Genomic DNA, 20,571 nt, shown 5'->3' with positions numbered 1-20,571 from the left:
TAAATCACAAGGTTTTTTTATTGCTGGTGAACTCAAAACAGGCAACTTTAATCTACTGAGGAAGATACACATACAACAAATGTTAGGCCTTGTGCGTTTTTTTTCTTCTTAATGTAAATGTCTCTTCAACTTCAGTCCAGCTCTGAAGCTCTCACTGAGCTGCCGCCAAAATCCTGGTAATGTGCTCTGGGCACTTCTGCAAGGTGTTGTAAGAAGCATCGCATGTATTAAAAAGGGAAATTTTGCAGAAAAGACGAAGCTCTGACTGCAGCCATGTTGCTCAGAACGGAGAAGTCTGGCTAATCCTGCTGCATTAGGTATGTGGTGTTATACATAATTAATTGTTTAAGAATTTGACGGGTCCTTTTCTGTTTCTGGTGTGCAAGCTGCAAGTAAAGTGCACTTCTGGGTATAAATTACCACTCTATAAAGATGCAATAGCTGGGTGGTACACATCAGACATCAGTGGAAAGCAGACAAAACAGTTGTTACAATGACACAGGCAATAAGGATAATGCTCTAGATACTAGATGCTGCTGGGAAACCCCTCCATATTTTGAGCATCTAAATATTACCCCACTGAGCAAAACCAGTGGCATTTAGTTGGGACCTTCTAAAGTACAGACAATAACAGACACATAGCTGTTACTGTGTACCAGGTTAGCTCTGTGGACAGCCACTCCTCCAAACCACACTGCTAACTCCTTTTAACTTTTCTAAAGTTTTCTAACAGCTAAGGAGAAAGCAGGGATCCTAAGGATGTTTCTATGAGGCTGAGGGTTTTACATGATGTGGGGGTGATGTAGGAGGCAGCACAACACCACACTTAAGCTATGCTATGAGAGGACAACCCAGCTTTAGACACTGTGTTTGATAACCTTGACAGAACCAGGGCTAAAATGGTGAGATCCCACTCTCATCTGCACCTTGCAATTCTTGTTCTGCTCCAGTACAGCTCATCTACATTATCCCATGCACAAATCTCTTTTTTTAACTCCATGTACAGTGTCAGGTGACTGTTTTGCCTGGGTCTATATGCCTGAGACCAACAAGGCTGACAAACTACATACTATTCTTATTTCATAATACTGGCATCACAGCATCAGAAGAACTATCTGTTCAGTGTTTGTTCTCTTTTAATTTAATGAACTATAAAAAGGAGACTCTAAATATCCACCTAAGTATTCTCAGTGCTTCAGGAGATATTGCATACCCAGGGCATATTTGATTAACTCCTTGCACCACTGCTTTCCTGTGTCCATTGCCAGCAATGGATGCCACATGAGAAAGGGGAGGGGAGGAATAAAATAATTGCTCTCTGTGGGATACAAAAAAGGATTAACACTGCCTTCATAAGAGCAGAACCAAGAAACAATTCAACTCACAGGGCCAACAGTGCTTTTCCTCTCAGGAATGGCTGCCGCAGGGCAAGAAGCAGGTTCACAGCTGAGCGCCCCCTACCAGAGACAAGGGACCTACATAGAAATAGCCCAACTACTTCCAAAACAAGAGTGGAATCCCACAACACATTTGCATTTCAAGCCAAATTGATCCCTGGTACAGCTCTGCTGACTATGGTGGAAGAACACAAAAAATTAATCTGGCCCTACAGAGCAACTACAGAAACCTTCCCCATAACCCAGCTCAGGAGTGAGACATCTGACAGCTGGAAGCTCTGTGTGTGTTGCCAACTTCAAAAGCCAAGACTTGCCTGAGTAAACTGAACTTTTGGCTGCCACTATCAAAAACCTTCCCTGTACCACAATTGTCCTTGTACCCCATAGGTGTTCCCAATAGATTAAATTTCAAACTGTCCCCAGTGCAGGTAGTTCCACAGTGAAGCCACAGCACTCCCTTCTGTTCCACCTCTCTACTGCTGCTCTTGTACCCTAACTCAAAGTCTCATTCAAGCAGACCATGAAGAATTAAGTGCTCTTCAGAGAAGGGTTTTTTGCTTTCTTTTTTTTTTTTAATAAATGTATCAGGCAGCATGGTATATCTCTTGCTGCCTCCAATTATTGTCATGACAATATGGTTGTGGTTTTTTAAAGCAGAATTTGGGAAGAAAAAGCAAATCCACGTGATACACTGAGGAGAAAACTGGGCAGAACTGAGCCAAGGCCTGCCAGTGCTGAAGGGACATGAGAGTCAGTGCTAGAGGACCAAATCCCAGATACATTAGCCACAGGAAGGTTTTGACCTCCAAATACAATAGGCTGCAGCCAGAATAAGTCACCGACATTACCAGAAACAGAGAAATCCCTGGAAAGGAAGGCAGAAAACTCTTGTGGCCTGTATAGTCTCTACAAGGTTTGCATGGATGAGATGGGAGCTGGAATCTGAAGCAGACTGTTAGGCAAGGTCTACTTTGGGAGTACAGAGGAGATGGGAAGACTTGCACTATTTCTTGCGCCTTTTGCCAAGATTCAGATTGCACAGATTATGGTAAAATTCACTTGGCAAAACAGACCTTCATTAAAAAAAAAAAAAGAAAAAAAAGAAAAAAAGAAAAAATTTCTAGTAAGTATCAGGACTGAGATTTCAAAAAGCACAAGATCTGTATAAATTCAGCAAGATGTCCAGCACCAGATTATTTCATGGTGCAAAAAAGAACCTGGGGAGAGGCCAATGGGACCTGGCAAGGGTAACACCATCTACCTCCCCAGCAGACTGCCAGTCTTAGGTTCTTCACAACAGCAGATGGATTTTCCTTGTTCCTGCAGCATCTCAGGTCCCACAGGAGGTATTGGTTGCAAGCAAGCACCTGAATATTGCCTAATGGAGTAAGCCAATCACTAACTCAGCTGGCGTGTCCATGACCATCAAATAATTAGGTGGTTTTCTTTTTGGATGCATTTCCACCGTAGCATCTCTTTTTCTTCTTTCTCCACGTTAAAGTGTAAGCAAAAGGACTGCTTTCATCTGTAATAAGTTAAAATCAGAAATGACCAAACTAACAGGTAACTGATATTGGTCCTTGGAGCCCAAAGAGTAAAATCCATAGAAAATCTACTGGTTCCATTTTTTCTGGTATATCCCATGCACACCCCCATTAGAAAAATGGGGTTTATGAATCTTATCATACAGCAAGGAGCAGTACCTCGGAGCCAGAGCTGACAGTCCGTGCTAGCGGTCTGGGCTCTCCCAGACTGCTAAGTGTGATTCTAAGTCACTGCTCAATCTGTCTTCACGTGGCCATTGGCCAAGGCAACGGGGGCGGTGGGAGCCCCCGGCTCAGCAGTCTCATCAAATCGTAAGCGCAGGGTGTTTCTGATCACCAGCTGTTCCATGATGAAAGAAGCACAAAACCATGGGATGGCATATTCCAGAGTGATCAGGCCCATGAAGTCAAAATCAAACTGGGAATAGTCCCATGGGCAGGCATTGAACTGGCGTAGGATGAGGCCAGTGGTGAACTCCCAGAGGTATGTCCAAAGTGTGTAAATGAAGCAGCGCACTAAAATGTTACACTTGTCTTTGAGATATAGATACATCTTCTCCACAATAAGGATGGAGGTGCCATAGATGAATAGTGCCCACACACTGGTAACACCTGGGAACTTCCAGTTGAAGTTGACCACAAACTCCCAGGCAGCTGTGAACATCACCTCACAGAAATAGCCATGGATGGCATAGAGGTACCATCGGGAGAAAGCGGTCAGAGGTTCTGCCGCAGCCATTCTTCTGCACTCACCTCAGCAGCACTCTGAAATGAAGAGGGAGAGAGAGAGAGAGGAGTCAACAAGGGTGTCACAAGTCCTTATCCCCAGATGGCAACACAGAAACTCATAACACCCACAAAGGATAAATATAAGAAATAAGTGAATTTTAAATTGTCTAATTTTTACCACAGCACATTTTAAGTCCTGGGGAAAAGTGGCACTTTAAAAGACTCCATGACTTAGAATGGGCCTGAACAACGTAAACTGCTCTGCCTGAGAAACAGGATGCCACTGGTATCGCATTGGTGATAAGGACAGAGTTGATAGGTACAGGGTCTTTATCAGGAGTGAGGCTGCCAAAGAATTTACTGGTTGCAAGTCAGTAGAAAAACAGTCATCTCACAAGGAGCACACACCACCTGTTTGCTCTTTTCAAGAAACAGCACTGTCCCTTACTTTTCTGATTCTAATATGGAATAGATTAGATGAACACAACATTGAAAACCTGGGCCTTTCCAGCTGTCACCTACAGTCTCTATACCCAAAATGTTTGCTGTAGTGAAAAACACAGCTGTGATGGGAGCTACAGCAAGGGAACTGGAGGGGTAAATTTCAGAGATTTTACACCTTCAGACACCACATCTTGCACTCGTTATTCAGCTGAACTTTTATTTTGTCTGTTGAAGAACTCATGCACTGTATGGCTAGCCTTTGGAAAATAATTTTCTTATGGTGTCAGACTGCCTGATACCAAGTCAAAAAGCACAGGACAGCCATTGAAATCCATTTAGATTTGGCTTCAGGATGCAAAACACAAAGGAGGAGAAAAAAAAAAAGAACAGCTGAGCCTAGATAGAGGTAGTCATGATAAACAGGAAATGAGAACAAACTCTAATTGTGTATACAGGAAGAAATTTGGTGAAGAGGTTTTGAAAAGGCACAGTTTGCTTATGACTGAACTGTTTCAGCACAATTAGTTTTACTTTTTGTAGAGATTTACAAGTCTGCCATGGTACAGTCACTGACACAAGGTGATTATAAGCATTATTTTACTGAAGCCTTACAGATTTACATTACAGGGTGAATTTGCCCTCTTTCATTCTTAGAAACTTATGCTTTCAAGTTGAGTTTCTCTTGACTCTTTATCAGGTACTATTTAACTTGGTTCTGCACTTGTCAGTTCTGTGGCACAATGTGCTAGGAAAGGACCACATTAACTTTATGTGCAGTCATTCCATGCCATCTGGAAAGAGACTGTTCCCACCCTGCCCTGTAAACACAGTGCCCCTCTGAACAAAGTATTAACATGCAGTATGATTGGAATTCTAATAGGAGATGAAATAAGAGAAACTTCTATAAGGGAAAAAGGAACTATAATAACAAACATAAAGAAGACACGCACAGGGGAATACTGAAAATGGAAAGGACAGAGCTGTATCCACGACCTGTTCACTCCTCTCTTAAATGGACACACAGCCAACATGGCAGTTCATGTGAGGTGGGTGCTTGAACAAAGACCCATTTTCTAATGGCACAATCCATTTTACACAGGACACTGAGACATCATCAGATGTTACAGATATAGGTCAACAGCACAGTGTCAATTTGGAGGTGAAAGACTAAAGAATCGCTGAGGATTCCCTCATGTCTCCTAACAGTTCAGTTCCAAGAGACCCTGCAAAACAGCAGAGGAGGTAGCACATGAGAAATATAGAGGAGGTGTATCTCCACATAGTCCACAAGAAGCTGATGCGTAAGGGCACTGCCAACTCAGGAGAATGAGTTGTCAGTGTAATGTTAGTTGGTTAGTTTTGCCAGCACAGTTGTTAAGCTTAGGAGTTTGAATACTCATATCCTTCCTCCATTCTCACATAATTTCAAGAACAAATCAAAAGTGAGAGGTACAGAACTAAAGGAAAGCAGTAAGAAGGCGCCGTGGTTTAACACCAGCCAGCAACTAAGTGCTACACAACCACTCACTCACTGCTCTGCAATGAGATGGGTAAGAGAATCAGAGGAAAAAAACAGTGAAACTCATGGGTTGAGATAAGAACAGTTTAATAATTCAAACAAAGTAAAATGTAATAATAATGTAATACATAATGTCATTCTCCATAGAAAAAAATTATTGTAAAGATTTCACCAAGCTGCCAAGGGATTGTATAGTTTTTCTCTCTTTTCTATAAGGCTTTCTAACTTTTCTGCTTGTGGTCCTTAGTCCTTGTACTTCCCTCTACAGCCTTACATGAAATGTATTTGAACTGTTAGCTGGGAGCATTCACAGCATGCAGTGCTATCTCTGTAAGATTTTCCTTGTAATTTTGAAAATCTCTTCACAAAGTTGAATCAGATACGCAGAAGGTCCTTCCATCTCAGTCCCTCCCTTCCTATTCCAAGGATCACCTCACCAATTATTTCCATTGCCTTACACCTCCCTACAAAAGCCAAAGACTCACAGAAACATAGTCAACAATCCACATCTGGTTCTACCCTACATTATTTCCTCCATTCAAAGAAGATTTCTCTCTGCTAGTTCTATACCATATACTTAATAAAAATCTATTTATTCTCTGTTTCTTTTTTACTACTTGAAAAATATCTAGTCACTACACTAGAAGTCTAGTAACTGAGTCTAGATCAGGTCTGGGACATCTACAGTAAAAATTAACCAATTGCAAAGACCACTGTTGACTTCTTTTGAATTCCATGGCTTTCACCACAACTGCAAAGAGGCAAACATAAATGCACTGGCACTGTCTCAATATTTGCCTTCTGTCATGTGCCCAGTTGGCCCAATTCCGATGGTAATTACTTCTTACAATATGCTTGAAAGAGTCCTCACAGGCATCCTGGTGATTAAAAGCATCCCAAGAAAGGGCAGATGCCAAACTGTGGCAGTCCAAACATAAAATGGTTCCACTGTGCTAGGCACTAAGCAAATCCACAAATCACAGTTCCTCCTGTAAAATATTTCATCCAAAATAAAACAAAAAGTACATAGTAAGACACAGAAGGGAATGGAGGATACACTTAGGAGGGCTACCACAAGCCACAGCACATCACTGCATAAGCTGGGGACTATACAATTTAATGGTTACAAGTCACTTGAGTATTTACAAAACAATTAAAACTGCAGCTTTTCCAAAGCATCTTATTTCCCAGCCACACCAAACTGTTTGGTGTCTGGGTAGGCAATACTGCATTAGAAGGTCTCACGAGGGATGTAAAGGAGAAAAGTGTAGTCTATTGGGCAGCAATTCATGATAAAAGGATCAAGCTGAAAAGCAGTTGCATGACATTTACTGGGAGAAGCATCCAAACAGAAGGCCAAGACTGGATTCAGTAAGAAATGCAGATTTGTGAAAAGCCTCAAGTAGATAATTGAACTTGGTGACGCAAGACTTTTAATGCAGTGACAGTAATACAGACCAAAAGGCCCTGAATGTATGATCGTTATTCAGTCTCCTGAGGAAAACAAATGACATTTATCACTGAGGTACTTAGAGTGGGATGGGCAACGGCTTCCTGAAAACCAGAAACACAGCTGCCACCTACGCAATTGTCTCAGCAGAGAGCAAACAAGTCAAGAAGACTGCACGTGGATGGCCGTGCTTGCACTGAGGCTTCTCACTGCTGCTTTGGGGAAAATAGGGAGATTCTAAATTCAAAATTTTGAAAATGCTTTCCATCATCAGCAAATTATATTTTAAATAGCTAAAGTAGAAATAGATCCTCTAATCTGATGTTATCAGGAAGCCTGAGCTAGCACAAAATTTTTCCCTCTTTCTCTAGGAGGACCTTCTTTTCTAGCTTGCTCAGAGAAGAAAAAGGAAACTCTATGGAAACCACACACGGGCCATCTCTGAGGAACATGCAGTCCTTCCCCCAGTTGCCCTGTCTGTGTGGATAGCTCTGCTGGCAACAAAGGGGCCAAGAGTCCCCTCCATCTACAGAAAACAAGCACAGGCCTAACAGGGGGAAGTATATGAAGGACTGAGTTCATCCAAGAAATCTGGTTCAGAGGATGAAGTCGCAGAGTGCCTCCTCAGCAGTTCACTGATGACAAAAAGCTGGTAAGAGTGGGTGATCCCCCAGAGTACTGTGCAGCCCTTCAAAAGGACCTTGACAGGTTCAAGAGATAGGCAGAGTACTGTCTGAAATTCAACAAAGGCAAATGCAGGGTCCTGCACCTGAAGAAGAATAACCCCATGCAAGGACAAGAAGCAACAGACAAACTGATGCACAGGAAGTTCCACCTGAACATGAAGAAGAACGTTACTGTTTGAGTGACTGTGCACAGGAAGAGATTGCCCAGAGAAGTTGTGGAGTCTTCCTCACTAGAGACACTCAACATGTCTGGACACCATCCTGTGCAATGTGCTCTAGGATGACCCTGCTTGAGCAGCAAGGTTGGACCAGATGACCCACTGTGGTCCCTTCCAACCTTACCCACTCTGTGATTCTGTGATCAGGGCAGGAGTTTGACTTATGGAGGTAAGAAAATAATACTGTAACAGCATCAAGATTACATTTTATATTTTAGAATTTCAACTCTGAAATAGATATTAACAATCCCCTAGGTTGAGGTAAGATACAGATAAGCCTGATGCACCAGACCAAGCAAGGAGAAAGGACTAACATTCCAGACTGCCCCACTTCACATGTTAGACCCTTCTGTGCAAGGGGAAGCACCTCCATACTCACATTTGGGTTTGCAGGTGATGCAGCCCAGGCAGGCAAGAGGGAAGTGATTCAAAAATGGGCTGATGGTAGACCAAGAAATAACGGCAGATTTGTCTCACACAAGCACTGCAGGGGAGACATCAGTGGATGTTGTATTCATGCCTGATTAAATTCTTGAGCGATGCCTGGCTCATTTTTTCCCAAGCTCTCCTTTGCAGCGGCTTTCTGCCCATTTCCCTGCTACCAAGCCAAACTGCTTAAAAAAGTCTCTCACAGATTGTCTTTATTCCCTCTAATCCAGCAGAACTATTTAGACTCACAGCCTCTGGATGGGTGTAATGAGACTCATCAAGAAACTCTGAATTAACTCTGAAGTGCCAATAAAAGAAAAACACAAACAAAAAACCTCCATGAGACAATTCCCCTTCTTAGTGATGTCCTGAGGCTATAAGTTCTGTCAGCTACTTGATCCACCACAGGTGAACTTGAACTACTGCTTCAAGTTCCTTACTTGTAGTGCCTAGTTATTTCTGGAAGTTAAAAAATTAGGGCACAGTATTATTTTACAAATTCATATTTGAAGTATTTAGTTCCATAGCATGCATGTTCGTATTTCTAAGAAATGCCTTACATACATCTATAACCCTATTTACATGTCATAATTACTTTGAAATTTGAGCAAGTAACTGCAAAGGAGGCACATATGTAGTAGGATACTTTCCAAATGACAGGACTGTGAGCAGCAGACAGTGCTGAAGTAAAGGGCACCTGCCACTCCCTGCCCATAAGCTCTACTTGTATTCTCCTGCCTCAGACCCTTATTACCCAAACAGTACTTACGTAAAACTAACCGTTCTTCATGACTTTTAATTACTTTCATTGGCATATCATTGTAGCTACTGTGTTCTTCCTTAAGACTGGGAGAATCAGATGCATATCTGCTTTTATGCTTTAGTAAAGATTACAGTAGATACAAGGATGTTTTGGTGCAAATTGACATGCATTTTTGGGTAATACCTTTTTAAATTTAATTCTTCTTATTTTGTCTTTTTCCTGTGAGTAAACACCAAATAAGCATGCCTTTGCAACCATGGGCAACATTCAATGAATATGCTGCAAACCTGGCTTAAACATTTTCATAGAAAACCTCACTCAAGCCCCTAGGAGTGAAGATTTACAGAACGCTAAATGTGTACAGAACACTAAGTGCTAGATTTGGCCGCAAGACATTAGTTCATCAGTGTTTAAAGATTTATACAGTAAAGTCTTAGTGGTACTTATGTGCTGAAGTCATAACTCTGAGGAGATATTCATCCTTCAGATAACTAAGAGCCTCAATTAACTGTGGCTCAGAAAACAGAATTTCAACCGTACTGAAGTGTGGAATAGTTCCAGCAGATCGATTAATCAAGCCCTGCAATGAAGATAAAAGCATTCCACAGACGTCTCCAAATACAGACTCTCAGTGCTTTCAGGATGGATCTTGAGCCCTGGGATTTTGGTCAGTTCTGAATGTACTAGTCATCTGTTTTTGCTGCTTCTCTGTCTGGACTCTACCTCCATCAGGATGCACATTGTATCCCTTCCAGGTACTGTCGGTAAGAAAGCACAGTCTATTTCTTATCTGCATTTTCCCCTCATTTTGTCTCTTTCCCATAGAAGGCACATCATTTCCCTGCCACTCCTTGTTTCCTTGCCCAATTCACTCCATACCTGCAGGCAGCCTCTGATCCCCGTCTATCTTTCAAATCTGTTCCAAAGAGAATTGGAATACAGTAAAAAAGAATGACGACAAAAGGAGATTAAATTAATCCAATTACCAGACTAAGCCAAAGGGATGGGGAAGCGTAGTTCTTACCGGTAATGCCTGTGTGTGGGCTGCCCAGAAGCACCATTTCATAATGGGAAGGAGAAAGGTAGGGTTTTCTTGGGACAGAGTTTAGGGGGGGAGCTTTTCAGAGAACAAAGAGAAAAGATGAAGGCATTGTTTGTTTAAAGAACAGTTTTCCAACTAATGTGATCTCATGAATGGCATCTGAAGTGCAGAAGGTGGAGATTTCCCATGGCCTGCCTCACACAAAGCATCAGGTTACCCAAACACACTTACCCACAGTGACCACTCCAACCTGAGAACAAATTAAGACAGCACCTCTTTACTTACAGTGACCAAGAGGGATGTTTCCTTTGATCCTGATGAAAGTTAAGACTCCCAAGAGTCACGCAAGTAGCAGACTTGAAAGACAAATCTATGAAAAATGACTGAGTCCAAACTTTACATCTAGAAGTATTAACCCCAAATCACCCCAGCATCTCTTTCAAGTAAGGTCATGTCCTTCTCCAAGCCTGTCGCTGTAACTGTTGTACCTTACCTGCTGCCCTTCCCTATTTGGAAAAGTTGCCCTGAGTTCCCAGCATTTGCTGATACTACAGTTCTCAAACAAGCAAGTGTCCAGCAAGGGCCCAAAGCAGAGACTTTGAAGCCAGGACCCTGCTGTAGGAGCAGGCAGAGCTCTCCATTACCACTGTAGAGGAGGGAGCCAGCATTATAGAAGTTTCTCCCACTAGTACCCATCAATTAGCATAGCATGGGTATTAATCATGCTATCGCTGGCTTGCACAGTATGTCATCAGCAGTGGAAATATATTGTATGTGCAAATAAATTAGCGCTGAGTTTTGTACTCTATTGTTCAGATTTATTTCAATTCAGAAAAAACAAGCAGCAGCCTGTAAGCACATCAGTTGGGTAAATCTGTCTTCGTAGACTAGTCAAGTTTCTCTGGCCTGAATAACAAGTCAACAAAAACTTGGGTTTTCAGGCCTAGGTCCTACACAGCAAAAATTCCGCCTCCACTGTGTTGGGTACTTCCATTGTTATTTACATCTTTGCAAAAGAAGGCTTACATTTTTAGCACTGTTATTTCCTCAAGGTGTCAGAAAGCTTAGCATTCAGGTTACAAACACAAAGACAACATCTTCATGTTTTATGCACACCTGTCATTTTTCTCTTTTGTAAATCTGAAGCATCAGATCTGCCATAAACCCCTAATGTTCAGCTGCTTATGAGTCCCCTTTGAGTCAGATTCATTAATCTGATTATGTGCTGTGTGTCCCAAGAAGGAAGCACAAGAGCTTTCCCACAGGGGAATGTGACTGAAACTCAGTCTTCTGAAAGGTGGCAAGTTGAACACTCACAAGTTTTTTTTAAAAAAGCAATAACTCATCATTTGTGCCCCACACAGAACTGGTATTTGCTAGGATATTTCTCCCTGCCATTCAAGGAAGCTTCTTATCTCTTCAGACATTGATTTCTTAACTCAGCATTGGTCCATAAGCTTTTACTGCTGCATCCTACAGCTTCCTCTTTTTCTAATCAGTCAGCTTATGAAGGTAACGTTCCAGGAGTGTTTCCCAGTGCTGTTCTTCCAGCTGTAACACGTGCTCCTGGCTGCAGCTTCGTGCACTCCAGCTAATGAGCCAGGCAGCTGGGTCATAAGGATGCCCCATATCTCCTCTGAGCTGATGTCACCTTGGTTCTTTTCCAACTCTTTCTGAGCTTCTTACTACCTCTCTCCCAAATCACAGAACTGGACTGTTCTCTGACGCTCTGGTTTGCACTACACCACAGATAACTGCTTTAATGAAGGCAAATCAAACTGCTACATCCACATAATTTTAATTCTATCCACAGATGTACAAATGTATAAAGATATAGAGACAACTTTATACGTTGTCTTTATTGATTGGCTGATTTGCCGATTTGCCCTCTCTTCCCCTCTACTTGAAGGGGATACATTTTTTTCCCTATAATTGCTTCTGACTTTTTTCATTTTTGTGCTGAGGTGACATTTTACAAACACTACAACCACTACTACTGGATTTAGATTCCTACCTTCAGCCTACCAATTATGTATCACAACTTTACAGAGTATGCTCACTTCCAGCCTTTACAGAGCCCCTCTGAAAGTGGATCCATTTAATATTATGTTTATAACCTTCTTTCACATTTCCTTTTGTGACTGCAGTGTGTCCAAATGACCATGCCCTACCAAACAGTCTCCACAATAAAACCAACAGATTCATTGCTCCAAAACAGGAAAGCATTTTCAAAACTTGTCTGTATTTATTAGTCTACAAAAGTGTAAGACTTTGGGTTCCTTAAGACAGAAAAGTCAATATGTATGTGCAGAGTTGCTTCAGACTATTCTAAATGCCTGAAGTCCAGGAATTTACCTGTAATAGTACAGCGAGCCCAGATCATGAAATAACACAATATCACAGCTTTGGACTGCTATATAGATCTATCACTTTATGGCTGAGACCCCACTCCTATCCAACCCTTTTCTCAGATCCTACATATTCAGCCTTCTAAAAAATTCTAAATCTAAACCATCTCTTGTGAGTAACAGCTAACATGCATCTGCTTCAGGACTCATGGAATTTAACTGCATCATGTTAATACCACTTACTTGCTAAACACCTGAAAAGGAATTAAGCTTCCACCTTAGAAAAGAAAATCCTTAAGAACTGCTAACTCTAATCCTAAACTCAGCAAGGAGGTAAAAATACCACTCACCTCTTCACTTAATTGTCAATCTGCACAGAAGACATTTACCACACACAGAGCTACTGCAGTAGAAGGCAGAGCAATTTTCTTGCTTGGGTCTTAAGATTACTGCCATATTTGTGGGGCTTCTATAGGACCCAGTGAGCCAAAGCACAGAAAGAGAGAAAAAGCTGGCAAGAATTTATTTGGGAAAAGCTTTGCAAGAACCTTGCCTTGAGAACAGAATATGGAATTAAAAGAAGTAGGATACAAAGACCTTGGAGTATTTGTAGAATAGAGGGAAACACAGAAGAACGGACAAGTAAAATTTTAAGTGTATTAGTAGCAGAAGACTAGTAGGGGCTAGATATCAGGGAAGTAAACTCATCACTGTTTCCTAATCATTAACATCACCTAAGCAGATAATAATGAAGATCCATAGATTTACACAGCTACTACAGTAACAAGATAAAATCTGGATACATCATTCCATATTTCTTCTGGCGACAAACCCCAGTTTAACAGACTCCTTCAAACCAGCCTGGCTGGGAACCTTAACAGGGATAGAAAATGGCCTGGAAAAGGGAGGTTATTTTCCCCTCATTATTAAGCTGCTGATCAATCACTGAGAAGGGGCAACATTCAGGTATGGGCAAGACATCTGAAGTCAAGAGATCGGGAAGGCACCTAAAAACTCTCTCTGTGGCCAAATATGGCAATAGACTTAGGAAAGTTACATCAGAGCAGATGAACCACATCATCTTCCTGCACCAGTGCTTGTAGAATCAGTGCAGCTGGAAAAAACAATCAGTTTTGCTCAGTGGCAAGGTTAACTTGGCAGTATAGATCCACACTTGGCTAAGGAGAGATGCTCTGATAGACTAGCTTGGAAGCTGAAGATGCTGCAATATAGAATAATGGAAAGAGGAAGATGAGGGCATATGGACCAAAAAGCTACTCTGGGATGAAAAACAACCTTGAGAGCACTGGGAGAAAAGTTAAGGTTATGACTCATGACTGCATATGCTGAGACCACTGACAATAACAGATGCGAAGGTAAACCAAGACTGTTTCTCTGTAGATAACTGCTTAGAAGACTATGTTAGTAATAGCTTCTCTTGATATAAGACACAATTTTAGTTTTACTAAAGTAAATTTACTCTGCTTTGCAGTCAGGAGCTCCCTGTGCTTGTTTACTTCAGCATTCTCTTCTGTCTGAAGCCAAGCAGCTGCTGCACGCAGAGGGAAAATGACAGCACACAGCCAGACTATCTGCACTGACCTATGGCCCAGTGTCTCCATCCAGCTGGGATTGTGATGTGCACAATCTTTCCCCACTGCTGGGATCCACAAAAACTGCTTATGCCAGGAATAATTAGGACTGCAGATCCAGACTATGTTTTCAGTAACTTTGATCTTACTGCTTTGGTCAGATCAGAGACAGAAGCATGATACTCAACTTCAAACAGTTTCAAGCCCAAGATGGTCTGAGTATCTGTAACTTATTGCCTCCCTTCTACCTCCCTTGCAATATCAGTTGATTCAGCAAAACAGATTACATCTCCTTAGAAAACCATACTGCATTTATTCTTTGCAGAGAAGGGAATACGGAGCTAAACAGACTTCACCTGGTTCCCAGAAAAGGCTTTTTGAGGTCTCGTGGCAGCCCAGCAGCTGAATGCTAGGAAACACAGGACACTCTCAGCTGAGAGTGTCTGGGGGCCTAGCAAGCACAACCAGAAAGGAAAACAACCAGGGCTGTGCCATACTCTGCAGCATGGAGGCAAACCTGCCATCCTGGAGTCTCATCCAGAGGCAGTAGAGGACTTTTAATGGATGGTCAATTCAACTGGCTTCCTTTCATTGAACTGTAACCTAAGGCTTTACCCAGCTACCATGTAATTGTCCTTTCGTATTTAGACAGCGGGGACAAAAATCACAGAATCTCAGAATGGTTTGGGTTGGAAGGGACCCCAAAGATCATCCAGTTCCAACCCACCCACCATCAGCAGGGACACCTCCCACTAGATCAGTTTCTCAGGGCCCCATCCAACCTGACCTTGAACACTTCCGGGGATGGGGCATCCACAACTTCTCTGGGGAACCTGTTCCAGTGCCCCATCACCCTCACAGTGAAGAACTTCTTCCTAATATCTAATCTAAACCTACTCTCTTTCAGTTTCAAGCCATTACTCCTTGGCCTATCACTACATGCCCTTGTAAAAAATTCCCTCTCCAGCTCTCTTTAGGTACTGGAAGGTGCTGTAAGGTTACCTTCTCAGAACCTTCTCTTCTCCAGGCAGAGAGGTGGTCCTGCCCTTGGATCATCTTCGTGGCCTTCCGCTGGACTCATTCCAACAGGTCCCTGTCCTTCTTGTGCTGAGGACCCCAGAGCTGGATGCAGTACTCCAGGTGGGGTCTCACGAGGACAGAGTATAGCACTGGTCCCAGTATGGACTCCTGAGGGACACCACTTGTTCCTTGAAGTCCATAGGGACTCTGAGGCATTGACCACTACCCTCTGGATGTGACCATCCAACCAATTTCTTAACCACCAAATAGTCTTGTCACTCCAATTTAGGGAGAAGGATGTTGTGGGGGACCACATCAAAGGCTTTCCAGAAGTCCAGAAAAATGACATCTGCAGCCCTTCCCTTGTCCACTGATGGACTCACTCCGTCATAGAGGGCCCCTAGGTTGGTCAGGCAGCACTTGTCCCTGGTCAAGCTGTGCTGGCTGTCCTGAATCACACAAGAGTGTCCTGCCCTTTTAATGATTGGCCACAGAGCTTCCAAACAGGCAGGACATTCCCAGGGTCACGTTATTTATTGGCAGGGACTTTCTGCCCAGATCTTCATTTGTGATGCCTTTAATTCCCAACTTATGTTTTCAGCTTTCATTCTGCCATCTCATGAAAAGTTTAAAGATATGCTCTAAACAACTGGTTGTTATTTTAGGAGGCACAGTTGCTAGTAAAGCAGTGAGGAGCTGATCCCCCCTTTGAGCAGACACTGAGCTCTCACTGACTGAAATGCAACTCGGACAGTGACTTGTTTGCTGAGATTCAGCCTCCAGTGATCTGCCTTACACTATTGCTGGAATATGATACCATTCTAACAAATTAATTATTTGTATGGCACAGTTTTACTAGCTTTTTAATTTCATATAAACATATTATGCACACACACACACATGCAGAGGCCCAAATTAATTTCAGGCACTTAACAAAGGCAACTTCATTACAAGCTTTGTCTCCCTAGAGGCTCCCATTTGTAGTTACTAGATCCTGTGAAGGTAGCTAGAGATGGGCACATCCTGAAGACAAAAGTGGAGTTTGAGCATTCCTGATGCTACCTTTCCTGCATCTTTCCAGTAACTACTTAGAGGTGCTTAAAGCACTCTACACTACAACAGTGATTTATTCACCTGGGTGAAATATTTGCGGTTACATAGGGTAATTTCAGGTCTTATCAAACAAGATTTTTTTCTTTATCTTGCTTTCCTTCAGGGCAACAATAAGTACCTCATGCCTCTGGGCAAAATGCCAGTTGACAGAGATGCCAGTTCTCATCTGTGTGTTGGGAACTGTCTTGTGATAAGACTAGAAAAGAAGTCCTCCGTTTTAAGTAAAATGGTTTGATACTGCTCACACTGGCCACCAAAAAATAACCCTCTTTAAAAACCCCAAACCCTAAATTCTTTTAAAACTATCTGTAAAATTTGCTCAACAAACAGAGCATCAGGTGACCCATAGCAAATGGATCCAGAGAGGCACCATATGTTATCTTGTCCCTGTTTATGTAAGATGCTTAAGGGCTGTCATTTCATGCCTGAATTGTGCATCTACTATTGGTAGTCCTGGAGCTACACATTCTGGTCAGCTTGTCCATTCCTTTTTAGAGGTACACAAACCTGCAGCATGCAAGGACTTCTATGACAATCACAAAGTATTAAGCAATACACTGTTGGCAGGATGAGTAAGAACTTACGTTTTTATCTCCTGCCATGTGTAAAGCAATCTAAATATCCTTCCATAATAACTAGTCATGACACATGCAACAACAAACCCATCACATTACACATAAGCTTCTATTTGCACAACAGTCCATATCAATGCCGAGGTGTTCAAAGTGTTAACATTTTAAGCATCCTCATTGTGCGTAGGCTTGTACTAACTTAGAACCTACTGCAGCTAACCAATTTGCTTTGTTGTACCTTCACTGTCTCTCAGAGTTCCCAAAGCTGTAAAGACATGAATGCTACATATGCAAAGTGAACTTTTAAATGAACATGCCTCAGCCAAGACAGTGCTGCATATGTGGAGCACAGATACAAGTTCTAGCAGTCCACATCTCTTCCCGAAGAGTAATGGAGGGTGACTTTGCCATCCCATGCTGATAATAGTTTTCTTGGGTATTTCTTATGTCTAAGTCACTTTTCAGAGTCACCTACACTAATGACACTTATACAGCACAGTACAACATATGAAGTTTTGCACTGCATCCACGACACTGACAGATCTTCCTTCCTTCTCCTACTATAGACCTACTGGTCTACAATGATCAGTATATAAAAGCATAAAGAGCATTTTCTTATGGAAGCGGCACCCATTCAGCAGGCTTCCCCCACCATTTTCCCTGGTAGAGCCACCGTGTGTAAAGAATTCCAAGAGTCTGGCTAAGAGCGGATTCAGGAATTGGACTGGACATCAGGGGATGCTACAAAAAAGCAAAGCTCTTCTGCAGAGCTTCATGAAGGCTTAGGACTCAAAAAGCAGGGAAAGTTAGAGATCCACCCCAACTCTCATCTGGGAGTACTAAAACATCATTCAGAATATAGTAGCTCTCCCAGGGCAATTCTAAAAGGCACTGAGATTTCTACAACAAAGGGTGAAAAAAAGGAGTGAAGCAACTAGAAGCCAGGACTCAGATGGAGAAGCAAAAGGACCTTCCTAAGTCAGTGCCAAGGTAGATACATGGATGGGGTTGTTGAGCAGCTGTGCTGCCTCATGAAGCCATATCCAAACTGATGCAAGTCTTGTGAGCTTTGCTGGCCCTAAGAGAGACACAAGGGGCCAAACAGTGCAGTGCACTAACACAGGACTGACAAAACCTCTGCTTTATTACTAGGTTTGTCGTGATCTGCAGCATGACCTTGGACAAGTCACTGCACCTCTATGTGCTTCTGGCTACCATCTGGATAATTAGACTAAACTATTTGGTGTGAGGGCTGCAACTAATTATAGATTGGTTTGGCAAGTAGCACAATTGGTTACCAATACCGACAAAAGTCATCAAGCAAAACTGGAATACAAAGAGCAACTGCAGCCAGTCACAGAAGCACAAAATTGACACTGAGTCAAAAGGCTGCATGACTAGGCAGCTCTCAGCACCAATCTCATTTGCTCAGTCATCTGTGTCACACAGATTCCCAAGTTGACCAAAGTATTTCTTTCTGGGAGCCTGAAGGAGCATCTCTGAGCCAGATACAAGAATTTGTACTTAACAGCATATTCAATAAGCTTCTCTGTACAGCACTTAAGAATGAGTAATTAAAGGTAATATTTCTGCAGTAGAGCTTCTCATTAGCAACCTAATTAGCCTTCTGAAAATAATTAACGTTCCTTTCTATAAAGGGAACAGATGACCCATTACATCCATTAGACAAGCAAAACAAATGCTGAAGGTAAGGGAGATTTGTTTAGGGAGACAGCAAGAGAAGCATCCAGCACCACTACAGTAAAATGGAAGAAGACAAAGCAGAAATGCCCGTGAACCACAAAGACTAAACTATGTAAGTGGGTATGCAGGACTAGCAGGCATCTAACTGTCTGATGTATCCATCCAGCATTCACATTGAACATTTTCATTCCTCTGCCTCTAAGATTACCACTGGTAATCTCATCTCTAAGAAACTGAAAAATTCTACCTCCAGCTTGTTTTGAAAGCCAGAATAAAAGGCTCTTAAATTCAACCATTCACAGTCATAAACCGCTGTCTCCATATGCAAATATTCTCCAAGGGTCATGTATTTTGACTGTTAAAACACGCTCAAAGTGGCCATTAAAATAAAGCATGATTTAATGTCAGATGACAGGAACAAGCAAGTTGATGGCTAAGAACAGCAGGAAGTACACTTCTGCAAGTTTCACAAGGCGGTACTCTGATCAGTTAGCATGCCCTGAAAGAGTTAGGTGTACATTTCCTGATTAGTGCTTGTGTGAAATCAGTGTAGGTGCAGAGTCACAGGAATCAGTGTTCTGGGATGTGCGGGAAAGTACGGGAGAGAAAGCAAAGGACAAAGGTCAACGTATCACTGCCTGGCGCAGCCAGAACAAAGGTCAACGTATCACTGCCTGGCGCAGCAAGAACTGTGATATCAATATAGTTTGATGCACTGTTTCAGATAAAGAAGAAATAAGCTGAGCTTCTGAACATGTACATATTCAGATAACATAGCAAACATAACAAATCATGAAGATGCAGTTGCATTTTCAGCCACTGCCATGTTTGATGTATATTTACATTTCCCTGAACACTCATAGCCTTCAAGTGTGACTGCAGTGAGGGCAAAGCTCAGCCATACAAAAGCTTCCACAGCTACATCACTATGGAAACCACAAATCCATTGCCTGCTCTGTCTGTCTACTTCTTTCACTGATTAAAAACAAAATAAAAATGTATGCTTCCAGTTTATCACTTTCTTACTTTGGTCAAGACCACAGGACGACAAACACATTTTACCTGCTTCAGAGGCAAGCCTTTCGTCCTTGACAGCCCTCTTTGTGAAACCTACACAACCTCTAAACCCAGCTCAGCAGTCTTCCCCCTGGATGCTTTCACCACTTCTTTCAGTGAGGTTCTTCAAACGCAGTCTGGGATTTTATCTTAGCCTCCACACCTTCCCTCAGCTTCTGGACTACTCCAGAGGTGACTCACTCTAGGGCAAATCCATCTAGCTGACATAAGGAGAAGCTGAAAACTGTTCTGAACACAAGTTACAGTGTCTTATTTTGACTAGTTACATTTTCTTCCTTTCCGCAAAGCTCTTAAGAACATTTGAAGTGCTCTCAAAATGGAGTAGGGCACATTACAAGACAGCTGTAAATGCAAGGGTTACATTTTTCCTTTAAGAAGCCCATCATTTCTACAGCTGTTGCTAGTTACAGGTAGCTTTTCCTGCACTAAAAATCTGAACACCTCTCAGCAAAAGCCTAATAGCCAAGAGCAACTCTAAAAGCTGTAGAAGGAAAATAGGGAAAAATGTGCATCTTATGCTGAAGAACAGCCTCTGAACAAACCATCAGCAACACCTTCTCTCACACTGGGCACCTCTTACCTGAGCTCAGAGCAGTTCATGGAAGAGTTGGAGGAGAATTTAGTCTCTGCAGCTTCATAAGTCCTCAGTGCCTCTCACATTCAGCTGCCAATTGACAACCATTACACAGAAAAATGCCCACTAGTCAATGAGTTGAGAAAAACTAAGTGTTTCACATGTTCCCAAACAGACATAAAAATACACTCCTCTCCACTAAAGCACTCTGCATGGACAGAAAAATGCTGCCTGTGCTCAGGGAACTTTTAGCAGAGGACACTTTGTCTTCTCAGCAAGACCGAGCTAGGAACAAAGTGACACAGTATATGTTCACTTAGAAAACCCAAAGCAATACTACACAAAAGATG

The 20,571-nt window shown here is 42.3% G+C and overlaps 1 protein-coding gene across 5 annotated transcripts in view; it reads right to left on the bottom strand.

Moving 5' to 3' along the window:
• Positions 1-20,571, bottom strand: part of TMEM229B (transmembrane protein 229B) — a 32,898-nt gene continuing 12,327 nt past the window's right edge. For 3 of the 5 annotated variants that reach the window (XM_051791486.1, XM_051791481.1, XM_051791484.1), the window contains exon 2: positions 1-3,706. In XM_051791486.1, the coding sequence (XP_051647446.1) occupies positions 3,177-3,680 (504 nt within the window). In that variant the 5' untranslated portion in view covers positions 3,681-3,706 and the 3' untranslated portion in view covers positions 1-3,176. Of the gene's footprint in view, positions 3,707-20,227; positions 20,312-20,571 lie in introns of all 5 variants that reach the window. The other 2 variants (XM_051791483.1, XM_051791482.1) reach the window with 1 other exon arrangement.

This window comes from Manacus candei, unplaced genomic scaffold, assembly GCF_025592945.1.
Source record: "Manacus candei isolate 608988 ecotype Guabito, Panama unplaced genomic scaffold, ASM2559294v1 h1tg000033l, whole genome shotgun sequence".
Taxonomy (NCBI): Eukaryota; Metazoa; Chordata; class Aves; order Passeriformes; family Pipridae; genus Manacus; species Manacus candei.
This window is presented reverse-complemented; position numbering and strand designations above follow the sequence as displayed.